The 20674-nt window shown below is 36.8% G+C and overlaps 3 protein-coding genes and 1 pseudogene across 6 annotated transcripts in view; 2 read left to right on the plus strand and 2 right to left on the minus strand.

Annotated features, from left to right (window-relative positions):
- Window positions 1-1406: 1406 nt before the first annotated feature.
- LOC111448437 lies at window positions 1407-2818 on the plus strand (annotated as a pseudogene).
- Window positions 2819-3428: 610 nt separating this feature from the next.
- Window positions 3429-11856, plus strand: LOC111448436 (NAC domain-containing protein 45-like). 4 transcript variants are annotated; one of them, XM_023088028.1, is made up of 8 exons: window positions 3429-3737; window positions 4063-4192; window positions 6231-6333; window positions 7007-7084; window positions 9425-9556; window positions 9632-9918; window positions 10208-10582; window positions 11368-11856. In XM_023088028.1, exons 6-8 carry the CDS (start codon window positions 9658-9660, stop codon window positions 11608-11610), a joined length of 879 nt encoding a protein of 292 aa, XP_022943796.1. In that variant the 5' UTR covers window positions 3429-3737; window positions 4063-4192; window positions 6231-6333; window positions 7007-7084; window positions 9425-9556; window positions 9632-9657; the 3' UTR covers window positions 11611-11856. The 4 variants fall into 4 exon arrangements, with proteins under 4 accessions (XP_022943796.1, XP_022943794.1, XP_022943797.1 ...); XM_023088026.1 differs by lacking the exon at window positions 3429-3737 and having other exon boundaries at window positions 3816-4192; XM_023088029.1 differs by lacking the exons at window positions 3429-3737; window positions 7007-7084 and having other exon boundaries at window positions 3816-4192.
- Window positions 11857-12791: 935 nt separating this feature from the next.
- Window positions 12792-15957, minus strand: LOC111448435 (myb family transcription factor APL-like). The gene is made up of 6 exons (XM_023088024.1): window positions 15676-15957; window positions 15526-15602; window positions 15309-15375; window positions 15166-15232; window positions 14613-14655; window positions 12792-13662 (listed from the first exon to the last, which is right to left on the minus strand). Exons 1-6 carry the CDS (start codon window positions 15845-15847, stop codon window positions 12988-12990), a joined length of 1101 nt encoding a protein of 366 aa, XP_022943792.1. The 5' UTR covers window positions 15848-15957; the 3' UTR covers window positions 12792-12987.
- Window positions 15958-18464: 2507 nt separating this feature from the next.
- The window catches only part of LOC111448470 (succinate-semialdehyde dehydrogenase, mitochondrial-like), a 12240-nt gene continuing 10030 nt past the window's right edge, over window positions 18465-20674 (minus strand). The window contains exons 19-20 of the mRNA XM_023088102.1: window positions 19067-19144; window positions 18465-18772 (exon numbers count right to left, since the gene is read on the minus strand). Of these exons, the coding sequence (XP_022943870.1) occupies window positions 18734-18772; window positions 19067-19144 (117 nt within the window). The 3' untranslated portion in view covers window positions 18465-18733. The remainder of the gene's footprint in view (window positions 18773-19066; window positions 19145-20674) is intronic.

Raw genomic sequence — 20674 nt, forward strand, 5'->3', positions numbered from 1 at the left:
TTTTTTTTTTTTTTTTTTTTTTAACTGTTGCCCGTCTACTCACGGCATCTAAAAGATAAAACTTTATTACTTTTTATCTTTTCATACTCTATTACTTACTTCTACACGTAATATAACTCTTCCACTAGATGTGGCGGGAGTGAATCATTTGTAAATATAATATATACTATTAAATAGTGAAAACTTTTGTTACTATGCACGATATACCGCTAGTAAATATTGTCTTATTTGAATTTTTTTTTCGGATTTTTTCTCATAGTTTTAAAACGCGTTTCCACACCCTTTGTTTTGTTCTCCTCTCCAATCAACGTAGGACATCACAATCCACTCATGTTCGGAGCCCAGCGTTCTTATTAGCACACTGCCTCGTGTCTACCTCCTTTAGGGAACAACGAGAAGGCTGACATATCGTCCGATGCTCAAAGTGGACAATATCATACCATTGGGGTGAGTCGTGATTTCTAACAGTAAGATGTCACATTGATGGAAGAAGAGAGCAAACCATTCCTTATAAGAGTGTGGAAATCTCTCTCTAGTATATGCGTTTTAAAATCGTGGAGCTGAATATATAACAGGCCAAAGCAGATACTCGGTATGGTTGAAATTATTGATGGGTGAGTGGGCCCCACTTGAGAGGATTACAAGCGGACATATTTTGTTACTGTTAAGGAAAGAAACCTTGCTTGTAATTGACACTTTTTTTTTTTCTTTTTGAATAAAAGAACAAATTCCAAAAATAAACTAACTATTTAATAATTCCAAACTCATTATAATAAAAATACAAAAGGAAAAGTAAAATTACTCACACGTGTAAACCAACACACGTAACTCCAATTATTCCAAGTCGTGTATAATTTCTCATAATAACAGTAAAACGCGTCGTATCATTGGTATTAATTGGCGTCACATGGAGCTCCACGTGGGGGAACCTGATTGGAAGTTTCGGTAACATTACACGATACTTGCCAATAATATTCCCCTATTTATTTGGAATAATTTTTTAAACTTTAAAAACACTTTTTCTTATTTTTTTTTATTTTAAAATGTAAATGTGTCAGCTTTTTATTGCTTACCGTGAGACACACCATGTGATTCAAACCAACCCCTTTTATGATTCCTATTATTAATTAATAATTTTAATTAGTTTTTAATGATATTTATGCATACAAATTGAATTATTTCCTTATTTATTTATTAATTATTAATATCATATATAATTTTTAATTCACCGATGTAACCGGCAATTTCCATGCATTTTAATTAGAAAATAACGTTAACATATAATTATGAAATTAAATATTCCTAAAATTTCTAACCTATAATAATGAATGAATATATGAAGACATGTTTGCATGTAAGCCTAATGTTTCAATATTAGTGCTTCTCACGCACAAAATTCTTTTATTGATAATCGTATAAAAAAAAAAAACTATTAAATCATATTCCATTTAGCTCGAGGTCCATGGGGGTAACGTTGATGCCTTCCTTTGCTCTCTTTTATGGCGGTCGATGCTATCTATTATTTTTACAAGTCGTGCCTCGGTGCTAGCAATCTCTTTATTGTCTAAAACCTTTTGTTAACGGACATGTGTTAACGTTGAGAACATCATTCATTGGGACAGTGCTATCTTGGATCAAGAATGTTACATGTTGGTTCTAGCTCTCATTCGCACGACTGTAATGTTAGGATAAACTTTTGTATATGTGCTCGAGAAGTTCTTATATATATATATATATATTTATAATTAAATTAAATTAGCTTCTATAGTTTGAGTTGATCGAATGTGGTGCATCGATTCTATTAAACCACGGAAGAAGTGAAAGAAGTGCCTTTGTGAGCAAAACCCTGTGGGGATTCTCCGTGATCGACGACATCAAGGTCGAGCTCGAGAGAAAATGCCCCAAAACCGTCTCCTGCTCCGACATTATCACCGCCACTGCCAGAGAGGCTGCCATTGTGGCCGGAGGTCCCTTCTGGGAGGTTCCATTTGGCCGTAAAGACGGTAGAATCTCCATCGCCGCCGAAGCAGAGTGGGTCCCTCAGGGCCACGAAAACGTCACCGTTTTAATCGACTACTTCAAAAATCTAGGGCTCGACGTCCTCGATTTGGTCGCCCTCTCTTGCGCCTACACCGTAGGCCGAGCCGCCTGCCATTCCTTGAAAGACAGGCTCTACAATTTCAACCCGACCCGATTTTGAAACCTCCATTTCTGAATATGCTTCGAAGGCAGTGTAAGAACAATATGAACCTCGTGTTTTTCGACGCGAAGACTCCGTGAATGTTCGATACTGTTTACTTCACGAATCTTCAGAAGAAATTAGGGCTTCTTTCGACGGATCAAGCGCTGTTTTCGGATGAGAGAACTTCGTTTATGGATTTGGTGGCGAATCAACCGGAACATCGCCATCACCAAAACATCGCGACAACCGGTGCAACGGACCTGATTCCGGAGCCGTATAATGGCGGTGACTGCGGCGGAGGCACTGGCGGCGTTTGAGGCCGAGAGGGAAATAGAGCGCGAAGTTAGTTTGACGTTTGGGTGTTGGCGGGGAGTGGAGTGGGGGATTTAGGGGTGCGGCGTTTTGGGCTGGAAGCCCATTGGGGCAACGTGTTGAGAAATGAAATGGGCCATTTTAAGAGACTCGTAATATGGTTGAGTGGGAGTTCATATGATATAATACGGTTGCCACGATTGTTCCGATTCCTCCAAAGACCATTGGCACACTTTATTTCTGTTCTAAGATCGCCCAAGAGTAGAGAAGGCTATGCCTCAATGGGGCGGTGGTTCTCCTCTGCCAAAGATAACTGACGCACAGGCAAGAAATTCTTCTTCTTCTTCTTGCCATTTATTTTAATGCACACCATTATTGCTGTTTCACAATCGAGATCACAAAAAAAGATTAGAGGAATACTGAGAATAATGTCTGCATTTTCACTCTCTTGTTCAATGCATGGTTTGTGAGTGCAATGGGGGATGCATGATTGCTTGAAGATATGTTGCCTTCTGTTTATGCGATTTTTTTTTTTTAGGAAATAGGAACTACTTCATTCATTCAATCAATCAAAAGAAATCATATTGGCCTGATGAAGAAAGGGACAAGGTGTTCCATTCCCAAAAATTAGTAAGACTACATAATAGCCCTGCAATCTAAGTTATGATGATTGCTCCTATTGGAATCTATGACTTGTACAAGAATTCTAGTTGACAACAGTAATCTGAACATGAGCGTAGCTTAACCGACAAAGTATCTACCTTCAACTAAGAGGTTAAATATTCGAATCTCTCCCCCTGCATAGTAGTCTAAAGAAGTGTACTTATCTAAAAACACTTCCGCATTTCATTAAGGGGTTCGAGGGCTCCGTAGACCTCAAGGTAGGCTCTATAGTGTACTTTGTTCGAGGAAGGATTGTTGGGAGAGGGGTCCCACATCGGCTAATAGTGTACATGTTGTTGGTACGAGGCCTTATGGGAGTACCAAAAGCAAAACCATACTACTGTGGAGATTCATGGTTCCTAACGGGAACAACAATGTCTTATGGTAAGCTTACAAACTCTAAATTTTGGTACACGAACAAAATCATTGTGTATGTTTATTGATGCATCTATCAAATCTTTTCTTTTTCCTCGTAGATAAAAAAAGACAGGATATCAAAGCTTGTTGTTATTCCTCTTTATCCCCAATTTTCAATATGCACAAGTGGTTCGAACCTTGGGCTGTTGGAGGGTATCTTCCGGTAAAGGCTAGATCCTTTATGTTCATACAATATTCTGACATCCTGGATTGGTTTAAATGACAATAGAACTTTCTTTTTGGTTCATAAGTGTTACTATTCATGCCTTGGCATCAAAATGTAACTTGAACAAATACATAACCATCACTTATGAGTTGATGATACTATTTGCATATTGACTGCGTGCAGATTACCTAGTTTAGAAATCAAAATCATATTCAGTCAATTAAATTTTTATGCTATACTTCATTTGTAGCTTTGTAAGTGAGAACATAGAAACTTTGGAAGAAATAGACGTGGAATATAAAGAACTGGCTTTAAAATCTAGGATAAGAAAATGGGGACGTGTTCCAGCGTTAGGATGTGAACCTACTTTCATAACAGATTTGGCTGATGCTGTAATTGAGAGTCTTCCATATGTCAGAGCAATGGCTGTCTCAAATCTTGAAGCTCGCCAGGTATCATATCACCATTTACAAGGGAATAAAGCATAACATATATCACTAAAAGCTCAATAGATAAATTTATGTTGATATTTGTGGAATGGAGGAATATTATTACCACAATTAAGACCTTAGTTTATATTGTTAAATGCACATACCGATCATATTTGTTAGTTTATAACTATATTTATATGTAAAGGCACAACAGTGAAAATGCACCACCCCTGCAATGCAATTAAGTATTACTATTTTTTCTCGTACGAAAAGTAAGAAACCGATCTTTCATTGAAAAAATGAGAGAATATATGTTTCTTATCCCTTGTTTATATTTGGATTGGAATTTTGTAACAGCTCAAGTCCACCGCTAGCAGCAAACAATATCTACTAGCAGTGGATTTTGGTTGTTACAAATTTTGGTAGTACGTAATATATGGTGGTATACTACGCTGTGAGCTAAATAATACAAAGTATATACCCTGGTCCTTGAATGCATGCACCCAGGAGAGTTTTCCCTGTTTGTCTATTGTATTAAATACACACAGTTGTGAAGTATTAATATTGATACAATTTCAAGTATAGCATAATCTATATGTTTGTATATCAGGTTTCTTATAACACACACACACACATACATACATATATATATACATACATATATATATATATACATACATATATATATACATACATATATATATATATACATACATATATATATATATATATATATATATATATATATTAATTACGGGGTAGCAATTTCTCCACTAAAATGCGGACAGCTAGCCGTCTGAAAATTTGAGCTCTCTGTAATTGTCCCATGCATTTGATTGAAAGAACACTGTGTTTTTCCAGACCAGTTACTGGGCCCTTTTGGTTGATAACATTGATTTTTCTTGGAAAGATAGGTTGAATGGTGGGGTATTAGAGTGCCGTTGACTAGGATTAGGACCTTGAAACTGCCATGACTGCCAACTTTTTTCTCCTCTTTTTCAAGTGTTATTTTCAAATGATTACAATGAATAGCATTCGAAAAAAACAGAGGAAAAAAGAACTCACTGTTGACATTTAAGAAGATGGGCCAGGCAATATCAAGAAGTTGTGGGATACTTGTACTAATTAGTCTTCCATAGAGATAGAATCAGACTTTTAGACTAATGAGCTTCTTTGAATTGAAATTATGGAATTAGGCTTCCACTTTGAAATAAGTGATATCATAGAATACAAAGATGAAGAATGTGAAAAGAAAGAAGAAGAAAAAGAAAAGGGAAAGGTAAAACCAGCAAGCCCCACACATTGGCCCCATGAGAGTGAGGATAACTCCCATGAAAGGTATAACCAAAATCTGAAACGAGTTAAAAAAAAAAAACAAAAAACATTGCCATAATAAGAGAAGATTCAGGACATTTGTCTTTTGTGCTGCCAGGCACGTTAAAATGATTAGATCGGATCAGCTGGTGGAGAATCTGAGCATGCTCCTTCCCCAACTCATTCCTCTTCAACCTAAGCTTTAGCCTCTTCCTTTGCTTTTACTTTCCCTTTGTTTATTTATTTTTACTCCAGATTGTCTGAAAGGTTGCATCACTTTAGACTCTCTGTATCATTATTCAATGTCTTGTTAAATGCATCCTATAATCAAATTTACTATATGATTATATCACATGCTATTTTCTTCTCATTTCATAACAAACTAGATGGGGACATAATTCATCTTTAGCTAAGATTAAGTGAATATTCAATTGAAAACCTTGAGTTCAAGAAAAAATCTGGACAGCACACATCATCACATGTTTCTGTTTATGAATGTGAAGTGTTTTGCTTTAGATTAAAGAAGAGGTGCCAATTAAAATAACATTAAAAAAAATCCACCTTTTAATCCTCACCCATTAGCAGGCAAAATTTGGTCAAATAATACACACAGACACACACTTCGAGGAAGAGTCAAAACATTTTTTTTTTCTGATGCCTCTGTGTAGATATAGTGCTTCGATTGGTGAAATGGATGAGTTTGGAATCTCTTTTTTGAACTTTGGCTGATATCATCCTTCATCAGATGGAGCATCATTTGTGGTTCACTCGACCAAAACAGAAGCCAAAGCAAGGCCGATAAAAAGGAATAAAAGGGTCTTTCGGCAAAAGAGCTAAGTGCCAACTTGGTAATCTCTCTCTCTCTGTTCTTTCTCTTTCTCTCTATCAAATAATTTGTTTTGCAGAAGTAAGTGTATGATGATGACGCTTTTGAGGTGTAAAAACTATAAAGTGATATAACTAAAGGCAGTAACTTGTAGTTGAATATACTGTTTTCTCTCTATCTTACCTGTATTTGTAGCATCACTTTTGTTCTTAAATTAATGACCTTTGCCCCTAACAACCTAAGCTCACCGCTAGCAGATATTGTCCTTTTTAGGCTTTTCTTTTCGGGCTTCTCCTCGAGGTTTTTAAAACGTATCTATTAGGGAAAGATTTCCGCATGCTTATAAAGAATGCTTCGTTCTCCTCTCCAACCGACGTGGGATCTCACAATCCACCCCCTTTGGGCCCCAACGTCCTCACTGGCACATCGCCTGGTGTTTGGTTCTAATATCATTTGTAACAATCCAAGCCGACCGCTAGCAAATATTATCCTCTTTGGGCTTTCCTTTTTGAGCTTCCCTTCAAAGTTTTTAAAATGTGTCTGCTAGGGAGAGGTTTCCACACCCTTATAAGAAATGCTTCGTTCTCCTCTCCAACCGATGTGGGATCTCACACTGCCTCTTTCTATGAGTCACTTAATCTTTCTCGTAATTAACAACATTTATCTTGTGGTGGTTGTTTTCTTGTCTTACAAAGGTTGAAAAAGAAGTGTGGTGGAGAGATTTGAACCTTACAGATGATAATTAGAATTTTGACACTCCATCATCAAAACATGTAAGTTTCGTAGAAGAATGTTGTAGTATATATGCATATAGTCCATTACCCAATTATATATCATTGAAATACTCAGAAGACAAGCCTGTCTTTTCAAGAATTCTTCATGATCATGTTACTGAACAAAATCAGAACACAAAATAATTTTAAATGATATCAAAAAGATATTGAAACATGTTTTCCATAGTTGATAACTATTATGAAAAAAAGAGAAGAGACCCTTTATTGCAAATGTGAGTCTCATGACATGATTAGTTCAAGATTCAAATTTTTCAAAAACCCTTGTCAAAAACAAGCCCTTTTTATTTGTTTATTTATCTTTTGGTCTCTGTGTTCTTCTGCTTGTTCATTATTGTTGTGTACTTATGTTCAAAATGACATCTCCTAAAAGTGCAATAGCATGGATCTGAAAGCACGCATAACCGTTGAAATTACTGCTGCTTCTTGTTGTTCTTGTTGTTGTTCTGCTTCTCCGCCTCCCCATGAACTGAGTGGAATTGAAAACTGTCATTTCTGGGAAGATTTGTGAGAAAGAGAGAGAAAGAGAAACCAGTCAAAGATTGTGCGCAGTAATCATTAAAGTGGGGAGTGGATCTTTTGTGGAAATGAAAATGATATTTTAAGGAGAGGAAAGTTAAAGTGGGAGGGTTGGAGATTAAATTATGGGTGAAGAAAAACCAGAGAGAAAAAGAAAAAGGCCAAAGTGAACAAAGCTATAGGACAAGGGGCATAGGAAATAGGAATAGGAATAGGAAGAAATAGGAATGGTTTTGGATTGCAAAAGAAAAGAGGGAAAAAAATGGATGGTGGGGAAAGCAAAAGCAGCCATTGTTAGAGTTTGACAGGTAGATTGTTGGGTTCCCACTGTACAACCAAAAAAGTTGGTCTTTCATACTGCTACCCGCTCCCTCTCTTGTGGGCTAATTAATTCTAGCGTTATAGATCTTTTTTTAAGTATTATCAAAAGAAGGAAAAGTTTTCGTATCTTTCCTATAAACATTTCAAAACTATCCTTAGAATAGAAATTTGTTGAAATATTAGACAATTAGACAAGAACAGCGTAGTAGTGAATATTTGAAGATAGGATGTTCTTCAAATTATAAACATAAGACGTATGATACTCCCTCTAGTGTTTAAAGTGTGAGATCTCACATTGGTTGGAGAGGAGAACGAAACATTTTTTATAAAAGAACAGGCTAAAGCGTATAATACTTGTTCCTGGTGGGTTTAGGCTATTAAAAATGGTATTAAAGTCAGATATCGAGTAGTGTGCCAGTGAAGATACTAGACCCCAAGGGGAGTAGATTGTGAGATCCCACGTCGGATGAAAAGAGGAACGAAACATTCCTTATAATAGCATGAAAACCTTTTCCTAGCAAACACATTTTAAAACCGTGAGGCTAATGGCCATACGTAACGGTAACGGTGAATATTCCATTACAAGGAGTTCGTTGTTTTTTTGGTCCCAAGTTGAGGCTGTCAATGCGTTTCTCTATATATTATTTTTGTTAGTTTGTGAGCAGACAAAAGCTTTCTGCAGACGAAGCTTCTTAATCATATATCCTCTCCCTCTGTCTCTCTCTAACTATATAATATAAATTTTATTAAATATAATATACATACATCTAACTATATAATATAAAATTTAAAATTTATTATAATGTATAATACGCATGCATGCCTCGTTTTCACACTATGCACCGTCCTATTTTACTCCTAGAATCTCCCTTTAAAGCCGTAAAGACCCCCTCCCCCTCTCTCTCTCATGCATATTTACCCATATACCCTTCCATGGCTAGATTAAATCACTTTTTTAGTTACTCATGACTGGTTCATTAGCATGACCTATTTCTACGGTTTGAATTAGGATTTGAAACCAAACTTCTCACAGGACAATTCTTCTAAGATCCAACTTTTTATTTACTTGTTGAATTTGATCGTATTCCGTTGTCACGTAGAATTAGAAGCCCTGATAGGATAGAAGGTTAAGTTGGGGTAAAATTATGGGTTTAAATGAAAAGAGAAGCTAAGAGAATCACATGAGAAAAGGGTTTCACTTAGGTGATGAAATCATCCAAAGAACAAAGACATATTCATGTCTTCCCATATAATCCCTTCAGCTGTCAGATTTTATGAACAAAAAGAAAGAAAAAGCAATCTCCACTCTGTAATATAATCTCACTTTTCAGCTCAATTCTTTTTTTCCCCCACAAACTCCCTCTTTATATACTTCTATCTCCAACAATTCGGTCCCCTTCATCTCTTCTTCTCTCTCTAGAAACAGCAAAACCTCATATCTTCAAACCTCTATTTCAATGGCTCCCATGACCCTCCCTCCAGGCTTTCGCTTCCACCCTACAGATGAAGAGCTTGTTGCTTACTATTTGGATAGAAAGATCAATGGCCGCTCCATCGAGCTCGAGATCATCCCCGAGATCGATCTTTATAAGTGCGAACCTTGGGAATTACCTGGTAATGTTTCGTTGTTTCCTTCGTTTTTGTCTTTGTTGTGTTGTTCGTGTTTTCTTAATGATTTTACTTTTTCAGATAAGTCGCTTTTGCCGAGCATAGATATGGAGTGGTACTTCTATAGCCCTCGGGATCGGAAGTACCCGAATGGGTCGAGAACGAATCGGGCGACGAGAGGCGGATATTGGAAGGCTACTGGAAAAGATCGAGTGGTTCAGTCGCAGAAACGGGTGGTTGGAATGAAGAAGACTTTGGTGTATTATAAAGGAAGAGCTCCTCATGGAATCAGAACCAATTGGGTTATGCACGAGTATCGTCTTCTTCATTCTCAACACGCCACTGCGGCGTTGTGTTCTTCGACAAAGGTCTTTTTCTTTTCCTTCTTCTTCGTTTCGGGGTTTGGATTATTAAAAGTGAAGATGATGAACATGAACCCTAAGAAAAGATCGCTCAAGTGTTTTCCTTTTTGGTTTTTTTTTTCCCTTCTTGAACTAAACCAAAGAGAAAAAGATCAAATATCAATAAGGGTTTATGAATAATTTCTCGAAAAAAAAATGAATACGCTTAAATTAGGGTAAAAGTTCAATTTATAAACACTAGTTAGTTTTAACGAAATAATCAATATTGTTCGCTTATTTTTTGACATTGATATAGGACTCTTATGCATTGTGTCGTGTATTCAAGAAGACAACCCAAATATCGAAACCCGTAAGGGAAAAGGCAAGCGGAGTTAACGTCGAAGCACCGGTGTGGCAGATGGGAGACGAGCAAGACATGCACGTCGATGAGAATGGAGGGGCGGAAAGCTCAAGAGGAGGGATAGAAAGCAATGAAGATGGTGATAGTTTTGATCACCTTCTTCATGAGTACAACCCTAAGATCTTCAGCTCTGAAAACTCTTCCTCCGATCTCACACAAGGGAATGTCGCCGATGACTTGCCGGCTCCGGTGGCCTCCGATAACGAAGCCAATAGTGCAGCAAATAATCTGTATCCAATTCACATTGAATGCCCTTCAAATTTCATACAGGTATTTCTAAACTTTCAACCATTATAGTTCATTCAATGCTATGAAATTACCCAATTAAATTCATTTTTTTTTTTAAAAATTATTTAATTTATTCATGATTTCATGCATGAATAAACATGTAATCCTCATCAATTTCGTTCTCATTTTTTTCAATTTTTTTTAATTTTTATTATTATTATTTTTTAATTTAGAGGTATGAAAGCATTATATATATATATATTTAATTATCATAGATTTTCTAATGAACTTGGTTATTATATTATTATATTTTCAATTTTTATTTTATCTTTTAATCTATTTTAAAAGTTAAGAATGTGAAAAAAAGTAAAAAGTAAAAAGTAAAAAAAAACTACATAGATTATTAAAAATTAAGATTGAGATTAGAATCAAAATTAAAGGGAAAAATTGAAATCAAGAAGACATTTAAGACATTTTGAATGATTTAATCTTTATTATAAATAGTCTAAAGTAGTCTAATTTACTTTTTTCTTTTAATGAGTTTACTAATTTAAATTTAATTATAATTAAGATGCTAAGTATTTTTATATATGAATGGTCCACATTCACAAGCCCTTTGACTTATCTTTTTATCTTTTTTTTTTTTTTTAAAAAAAAAATCACCAAATCTTAATTTTTTTTAACCCCAAAAATGTCTCTTTTCACCATCCTCCATAACCCTTTTTTGACCAAACTAATTACTTATTAACCCTAAAAAGTCGAGAGTTGATCAACTATGTTCGTGTCAGATTTAATAAGATGTATTGGATCGTATGCGTATTTTGCAGATACCGAGCAATCTTCATTACCAACATCCTTACTACCCGCCATTGGAGCTCGAGGACTTCCCTCAGCTGAACATAATGGGGGAAACGAAGACATGGATGAAAGTCGAGTGCATGGACGAGTACGTGAAGTTCGAGAAGTTTAGAGAGTCGATGAATGGAAGTTTAGAGGAGATTTTGTCTGCATGTAGTGTTCCCATGCAAGAAGATCATAATCTCCAGCAGTACTCTTCCTTATTACAGTAACGTAAAATCCTCAATTCCAAAGCTTACGTTTACTGTACATTATAAATTTACAGTTTACACACTAAAATCTATCTCTAAAGTATAATGTAGAGAGAGAAAAAGATATGATTTTTGCATGTTGAGAGAGAGAGAGAGACAGAGAGAGAGAGAGAGCTGACAATATCATAACATGAAATTAAGATAGTTTCAGGATTCCATGTAATGGGTTTTTTTTTTTGGCATTTACATGTGTAATAGAATCATGTTTGTTTTGTTTGTTTGTCCAAATTAAGGAACCAATATTATACCTTCATTTGTTTCAAATCCTACCTTTTACCTTCTTTGTTCGTTTTTTGTGTCGTGTTCGAACAAATTTGTATTAATGAAGTTACTGATGTCTTAATCGCTAATCGTTTAGGTTAGTGAAGCTAATGTTACTTTGTTTATATTTGTGTATGTTTAATTGATGGGAAACTAAATTGAGTGTGTTCATAGGTTAAGTTGGGTCGGGTTGAAACATGTTTTAGACAACTCAACCCAACCGAACCAGCTGGTAAAGTTTTCATATAAGGGAAGTTTTCATATAAGGGAAATGAAACATTCCTTACAGGAGTGTGGAAACCTCTCCCTGCAAACGTATTTTAAAACCGTGAGGCTGACGGAGATATGTAACACACAAAAATAGACAATATCTGTCGACTATAGACTTAGACGGACTGTTACTAACAACTTGACTCAAATAGGGGGATGCTCGGCTAAGAATATTGACCCAACTTGCTTACCAAGTGAAAGGAATACCTCCTTCAATTCCTGGTCGGTCACTTTTTCGGGCCGGGATCGATAATGAGGAGTACGACAGACCCACTCACGATCTACTAAAGGGAAAGTAGCTTGATTGGTTCGAATCCAAGTCGTGAGACGGTAGTGACGGTGAGGAAAAGGTGTAGGTTGATAACCCAATCCAAATAGTTAGTTGAATTAGATAGATAAGTTCTTTCGATCACAAACGTTTAAATTGCATATCATAGTCATGTTTTTAATATACTTTTTTTTCAACTTAAGATTAATTAAGAGATCGTTAATTGGTTCCTTATTCGCGATCTACCCTTCGTGATAAAACACGATACGAGTATTTTGTTTAGAATAACTATCTCGATGATTCTAAAAACACGAAAAAATGTGATCACATAAACATGTATTCATTTTCTTGAAGTCGAAAATTCAAATTTTCGTACTTCACATTTCTCAGAGCAAAATCGACACAAAGTCGAGAAGAAGAGTTACATTCAAACATAATAATGAGTATGAGCATTTGTTAAGATCTAAACCCTAATCTTATATTTAATTAGTTACATTCAAATTTAAGTCACTAATTATTACACATAAAACATCAATTAATTAACCAAATGAAGAATTTCTTCCCTGTGGCTGTGACATTGTAGGGTTACTATTGTTGGGCATACCGTTATTATTATTATTCACCCTTTCGTCGGAGTGTCCCGACGACTGCCGTGGCGACGGCCTCTCAAGCTTTACCGATGCTTCAAACTTCTTTTCATTGATCGCGTCGTTGCCAACGAGCAGCGGTGACAGGGGTGGCGGTTTTGATTCATACATTTCCAGTTGTAGAGAGTCCAAGTCCGGTGGGCTGCCAATGGAAGGCGGCGGCGGTACTAAGGTGGCTGAAGGGGTTCCTAAGTGCTGGAGTCGGAGATCGTCGGGCCAGAAAATGGGGGCCTTACCAGCTCCAGAGATGAAGGGGCTAGGCTTCTTGAGGCAGTCGATGAGAGGCGGGGGAGGCGGCGGCGGCGGTTCGGAGGTAAATAGGTTGTTCATGTCTTGAAAAGGAGGGAAGGTGTGAGGTGGATGAGGTGAAATGAAGTCTTTGATGGCGGTGTCTGGAACAAGGTTGGTACTGGTTGTTCCCACATTGTTGGAAGTGGTTTTGAAAGGTCCGGCGGCGGTGCTGGCGACGGCCATGTTTTCGCCGGCTAGGGTTTGGCAAGCTTTCTCCAATATGCTTTGCATGTACTTGCCTTGAGCTTCAATTCTCAATTGAAGGTGTCTTTGTACCTTCAAAAATTAATTAAATTCCTTTTTCCACGTCAATAGCTCACATATTTGCCTCATGAATCGAAATAAAATTGTAATCTCAAACCGAGCTTAGTTCAATGGATGAGACACTAATTACACCCTTCAAAAGATCGATGATCTAATACCTTTCCCACCTCACTACAATTGTACTGTAACAGCCTAAGCCCACTATTAGCGTCCTTAGTGGGGTTTCCCTTTAAGGGCTTCCCCACAAGATTTTTAAAACACGTCTATTATGGAGAGCGTCTAGCCCTACTCCGACCAGTGCATCGCACTGTCCAGTGACCAACTCTGATACCATTTATAACCATCCAAACTCACTACTAAATAGATATTGTCCTCTCTACGCTTTCCTTTTTGAGCTTCCTTTCAAGGTTTTAAAATGCGTCTACTATGGAGAGTGTCTCGCACTACTCCAACCAGTGTCTCGCACTGTTCGATGACTGATTCTGACACCATTTGTAACAGCTCAAACTCACCGCTAGCAGATATTGTCTTCTTTGAACTTTTCCTTCTAGATTTTCCCTCAAGGTTTTAAAACGCGTCTACTATGGACAGGGTCTAGCCGTACTCCGACCAGTACCTTGCATCATTTGGTAACTGACTCTATACCATTTCTAACACCCCACAGCCTTGCACCGTCCGTTACGTATCGGCGTCAGCCTCATGATTTTAAAAAGGGTTTACTAGGGAGAGTTTCCCACACCTTTATAAGAAATGTTTTGTTCCCCCTCCAACTGAAGTGAGACCTCATACGAACCCAACAAAAGAAAAAAAAAAACTCGATATCAAAATTCCAAATTCGCACTAACTTGTAAAGGAAAATCATTACCAAACTCTTGGGTCCAACGATAATTCAAATCAAAATTACATAATCATAATAAGAAGCATGGAGTTAAATTCATGAAGAGAAGTAATGATGGGCTAACCTCAATTTGTTCATGCAGCCGTCTCTGAACTTCCAATTGCATTCTAGCAGACAAATATGTTTTTTTTGTAAGGTTTAAGGTTAGATGTTCAGCAAAATTAGAATGATGGAGACACCATTTGTCGTACAACAAAACACACTAACAAAAACTAAAGAACCAAGAACATGTCAAAATTTAGTGTGCAACTTGTTGCTAGTTTGAATTAGTCAAGATATTCGTACGTTAATATTTAGAGAATATATTAGTTATAAAATATATCTTAGATATTCTTAACATTTTTCTTTTATGATTTGATTAGTAGTATATTTTATTCTCAAGATTTAGTTAGTTTATATTTTCAGTACTAGTGAGTAGTTTGTATCCTATTTAAATGTTGTGAATATCAATGAAGATTGAACCTTCCATTCCAATTTTATTTCTCATTCTTAACTCTCTATTGTTTCGTTAAGTAACAATATTTTCAGATATTTTTCAGATCTATTCATACTTTTGAGTGGTAGATACTGTATCAGCAAAACTTGGGGTATTAAGAATAAATAAAGTGTGGCCTTACTCGTTCATACTACGCTCCATTAAGGTCGAAGAAGATCCACTGTTTCTCTGAAGTTCCATGGCGGAAGCTGTAAGCACAAAGAATATAATTTGCTTAATATTATGTTTGAAAGTTTGAAATTAGAAGAGAATTTTGAAATTCACCTCTCATGCCATCCTTTATCGATTGATCGTTGAATTCTTTGTGGGGTTGTTTCCCGAGCCTGAACTTCTGAACTCCCGTTTAGAGAGAAGAGGATGTTAACGACCACTAAACTCAAAAGCTTAATTCGATTGAATTTATATTCAAAATAGGACGTAACCCAATAAGAAATTTTCTTATTACTTAATTCAAAAGTTTAAGCTGATGGGTTACGGTAACCTGGAGGTGGCTCTTGAGATGGTAGAGGGTGAGGCCCTTGACGCCCATGACCCTCATGATCGTCTTGGGAGTGGCCTCTGCGAAAGAATTATGGGTTAAAATATGAGGTTTAAAAGACGAGGGTAGAAGTTAGTGAGAGAAGATACGTACTATCAGGGCCTCCGAGCTGAGTGACAGCATCGACGAAGCGCTCGTGGAGCTCGACGGTCCAACGGAGACGGGGTTTGGGGTCGGTGGTGAGGACGAGACCAGAATCTCCTTGGACACACATTGGCCTATCATGAGGAGTCATAGAGGAGGGCTTCTTGGTGGTATGGAACATTCTCAATTTCTCTCTTCTCTACGCTCTCTCAGCAGCTGAGCCTCACAGATCTCTGTGTGGGAATGGGAATACTTGGGAGATTCAAGAACAAATGCGAGATGGGAAATAAGGGGAGAAAGGAATAGGGTGCCTTTTTTTTTTTTTTTTTCAATCTTTACTTTGCCAAAAGATTCTCTATTTTTTTTTTTAATTTATTAATATTTCCGTAAAAATCATCCCACCCGAACGTGTGAATACGAGTGGGGGCTCAATCTCGTCAATCAGCTCCGTTCTTAGATACGGCTACCATGCTTACCAGCTCTAACCACCACTGAATAAGCCACCACTCTATTTCCAACTCGAAATCTATGTTAGAGGGTTTGTCATGGAAATTTTTTCTTTCCTAACCCTAAATTTGTTAAACCCGAAAAGAATAATTAGGATACAACGAGACTCGAGAACGTGTGAATTCGAGTGGGAGCTCAATCTCGTCAATCAGCTCCGTCCTTAGATATGGCTACCATGCTTACGAGCTCTAACCACCACCGAATAAGCCACCACTCTATTTCCAATTTGAAATCTATGTTAGAGGGTCCGTCATGGAAAATTTTTCTTTTCTAACCCTGAATTTGTTAAACCCGAAAAGAATAAATTAGGATACGACGAGACTCGAACACTACATGAGATCATGAGAAATGGTCCTTTATACCCCTTCTTCTCTTCCATGATTCACTACTTTTGTACCTTTTTCTTTTCTTTTCCCTCGTATTAATGCATTGTTTTTGTGGGTTTTTTGGTACCACGATTCACTTTTTAGGTTAATTATTTACAATCACTGAAACCCATATCTCACCACCATTTCCCATCATCATTTTGAACCATAAAGTTCCTTCTAATTATACCTCAATTATACACAATCCCACAACCCCATTTCATATATATATACTCTATACGTTATCGGATGAAGGCTTCTGTTTTAGGTGATTCGGGAGTGGAGCTGTTTGGTTCGAGGTTGAATGATAAGATCCAATTGAATTTCGAAGACGTAGTCGAGGGTCTGTAACGAAGCCCTAAGAAGCATCGAACGGTTTCGAGGCCTTAGAAAGTGTTGGATTTGTTGTGGCCATATTGGTAGTTGTAGCAAACACTATTGTATGATGTGGGTCAGTGTGATAATCCCTACATAAGTGTTGTATGAGCTCAAATTCAAAAGGGTTTGGAAGAAATAGAGAAAGGAAGGAGGAGAAGAAGAAGAACAGATTCGTGGGGTCAAATTTGGATGGATGAGATTGAAAAGCTACAAAAACAAAAGCAAAGTGGAGAGATGAATAAGGAACAAATTCCATCCAACTTTAATTAAGCTCTCTCTTGGAATTTGGTTGCTTTGGTTTGTGAAGTTTAAATTCGGTGTCTAATTTTTTAAAAAATTAACTGATATTTGAATAAAATTAAATTTTATGTTTAATAGACTCTTAGACTTTCAATATAATTTTTAGTAAACTTGTAAATTTAAAAATCCAGGAACTTTGTAAAATGTTAAAAGTTTAAGTTTAATATCTCATTTGACACCGATTAAAGCGACCTAAAACATATTAGACACGTACAATTCATCCAAAAAAAAAAAAAAAAAAAACTGAAAGCAACACAAATACTCTACTAATTTCCAGACCAAAATTTTGTAGTTTTTTTTTTTTTTTTTTCTTTTTCTTTCTTAATGGTTTAAAATGGATTGTTAATGAAATTTGATAAGAAAAAAAAAAAAAAAGGGAAAAGGGCAATGAAATAAATTAGAACAGGGAATTGATGCTCCCTTCTTTGACAATCAAAGGAAGATTCCTTTACCAATGCTTATGTATGAACGAACACATTGAGGGGTTTATAGTGTTCTCCATACCTAATCAATTAAGCATTTTTTCCCCTTTTTTGCTTCATGATATGCAATATTCTCCACTTTTCTATTAATCTTTGTGATTATATTCAAGCCTAACTCGGTTTATACGAGCCTTTATTTGCATCCCTAATAAAATCAGTACTCGAATTTCAGTTATCACTGTCCATGTGCAATGAAAACAAGAATATTTTTCTAAAAAAAAAAAAAAAAAGAGATTCGTGGTGGGGATTTCTAAGCTACTAATAAATAATACAATGAAAGTAATGCAAATATCCAACTTAGAAAAAAATATTGAATCAAGGTTAGGCTTCACCTTTTAGGCCATTAAATTTTCAATAAACCATAAGCTTCCACTGGAGAAAAGTGGGTTGGTTTAGTGTGGAGAACATCTTTGCTTGAATTTTAAGCATCTTTTTCAGGAGAATTATTCCTGCTCTTTTAAAATGAATATATTCCTTCGAATTTCAGCCTGTGAGACCCATACCTTTTTATCCAATCATATACTCAGACTCCCCAAAATCTCTGTTCTACAATATTTTCAGGTCCTAATTGCCCACAATTCTGACTCTCAAATCTTAACTAACTAACTTTTGGCTGTTTCCACTACACCTTTATTCATCAAGCTGTTCGATACCTCCCTCCCTTAAGCGTTAAGAAACTACTGCCAGGTTCGGGGTACGGGACAAGCAAAAGAAACTCGAAAATCTATCTTCTTCGAGCGTATTGTAGAAAACTCGGCAAGAGGTCTAGTTTTGAGAATAATTTCTTTAATTATCTTAGTTAAAGTGATGCAAAGTAATAGAATGAAAACTGATAAGGAAACACTCCAAACATTAAAATATTGAACTTGCAGAACACTTTTACAAAGATTGGGGAAACAGAAACGAACTTGACTTGTTGTTGATCATGCTTATTGGGCCTTGATGATCTGGTTTTTATTTGGTCATTGGGCTTAGAAGAAGCCCAAGACCATTATTCCCGGAACAGTGACTCCAAAGTGTTGCAGCACTCGCTCACTAGTTGCCGCCCATGTTTCCCAGGCAAACATATTTCAGCTGCAAGGGTCGGTTATTGAGAAAGTGTTATAAACTCCATTTAAAGAAATTAAACTAAGTTCTTTCACATTTCGAAGACAGAAACAAGGATCAAAGTTGTTAGAAATCATCATTTTTTCCCTTAAACATTACCGGATCGTGTTTAAACGAATCTTTGGAAGGAATTTTGAAGCACTTAAACAGTCATTTTAAAGAGACAATCAAGCGAACAACCAGTGAATAAACAATGGCGGAGAAAGATGAAACTCGTAAATAATTAGCCTTCTAAACTGGCATAAAAAGGGTGAGTAATACCTCAAGATACTCGTCCAGCCCATATTTTGACCCCTCCCGACCAAGGCCCGACTGTTTAACGCCACCAAATGGAGCCACCTGCAATAAGACATCAGGGGATGTGATAAGCACTTTTGCTTTATTGGGGACTAAGGTGAAAATTGAATATCCTGCTCCAAATACAGTTCCCACGAGCCGTCCATGCTCAGTTTTGTATTTCTATTAGAAGAAACAGGCAGAATGATTTAAATGGCCCTGTTTTTTTTAACAAGCCTGCCATTTGTTCATCTTTTTAGGAAAACACAACATGATCGCAGTAAGACTAATAAGATCGCAAAAGTGAATTAATGTTTGAGCTCAACATGTGGAGTTGGATGGATTCGAACTTCTGACTGGACCGTCGAGAGTAAATCTCTAAACCCGTGAGCTATAACTACACTGCATTACATAAATTCAAAGGAGTAAGAAAAATTCCCTCCATATGGTAAACCTTGACAGTGAAAATCCCCGCCCTCCTAAAAATCCTCAAAGAGAAATTTGACAGTGAAGGTCCCCAGAACCGCCATCCAACTTCCTCAGCCAAGCATTGAGAGGTAGAGCCAAATTTCTCAGAGGGGCAAATTTTACATGCCAACTGTTCATGTATATAACCTTTCAATCCTAAAATTTTAAGGGAACCAGGAAAGAACAACAAAATTGTAAGTTTTTCATATATTTCTTCTAAGTACACATAATAAGTGGAGGACATTCTCCTCATCCTTTCCTTGTTTCACCCGTGCACGCTTCCCCTCTCTCCCAAAGCTCACAGAAGGATAAGAAGTTTAACAGTGAGATCAATTAATAGTGTCTAGGTTGTTAAGCTTTCTCTTCTCCTCAGGTGGTGAGCGATTGCATCTAACTACCACCTAACGCCCTTACTGTCACAAACAGCACAGGACACACTTAGGAAAGAGGTGGAAATCAGAGAACCCCATCCCCGATCTTTCCAAAATTCAAGGGAGAGACCATCACCAACAATAGTAAAGGACGTATCATCCATAAGGTTACTTGAAGTCAAAATAATCTTCCAACAACCTCTACCAATCCTAAAACCTAGATGGTTCAAAAGTCCACCTACACCTAGAAAGGCCATATTTACTTTGGACCACCCACTGGATACCACAATTGAGTTCAACTGAAAAGGAAACTGTGATAAGGATTTGGAGATCAAAATTGAATTCTTTGGGCAATGACTACCAAACTCCATGCCACTTTTCTCCTTGGGAACTGGAAGGAGATAGTCTTCTAGTGACCAGGCAGGCCCCACCGTCCAAATTCTTTTCAAAGATAGACAGAAAGTTATCATTCTCCAACAAATATAAAGTTTGCTAATCACTAATAAGGCCTGATTATAAAATTTAGGTTACTCCAAGCTAAGCAGATCCTCATGAGGTGATATTTGTTATGAGGAAGTAAAAGTCTATGGCATATATCAGTGGCTACTTCTTGGGCCAGTTGAGGCTTTGAATGCAAATAAACAAGAGAAGTATGAGGACAAAGCTTTGGTGCAGATTCACTTCATAATAATCTTTAATTATATCAGAGTTAAAAAAAAAAATATCACCCCCCCCCCCCCCCCCCCCCCCCCCC

Source organism: Cucurbita moschata, unplaced genomic scaffold (genome assembly GCF_002738365.1).
Source record: "Cucurbita moschata cultivar Rifu unplaced genomic scaffold, Cmos_1.0 Cmo_Scf00010, whole genome shotgun sequence".
In the NCBI taxonomy this organism is placed as follows: domain Eukaryota; kingdom Viridiplantae; phylum Streptophyta; class Magnoliopsida; order Cucurbitales; family Cucurbitaceae; genus Cucurbita; species Cucurbita moschata.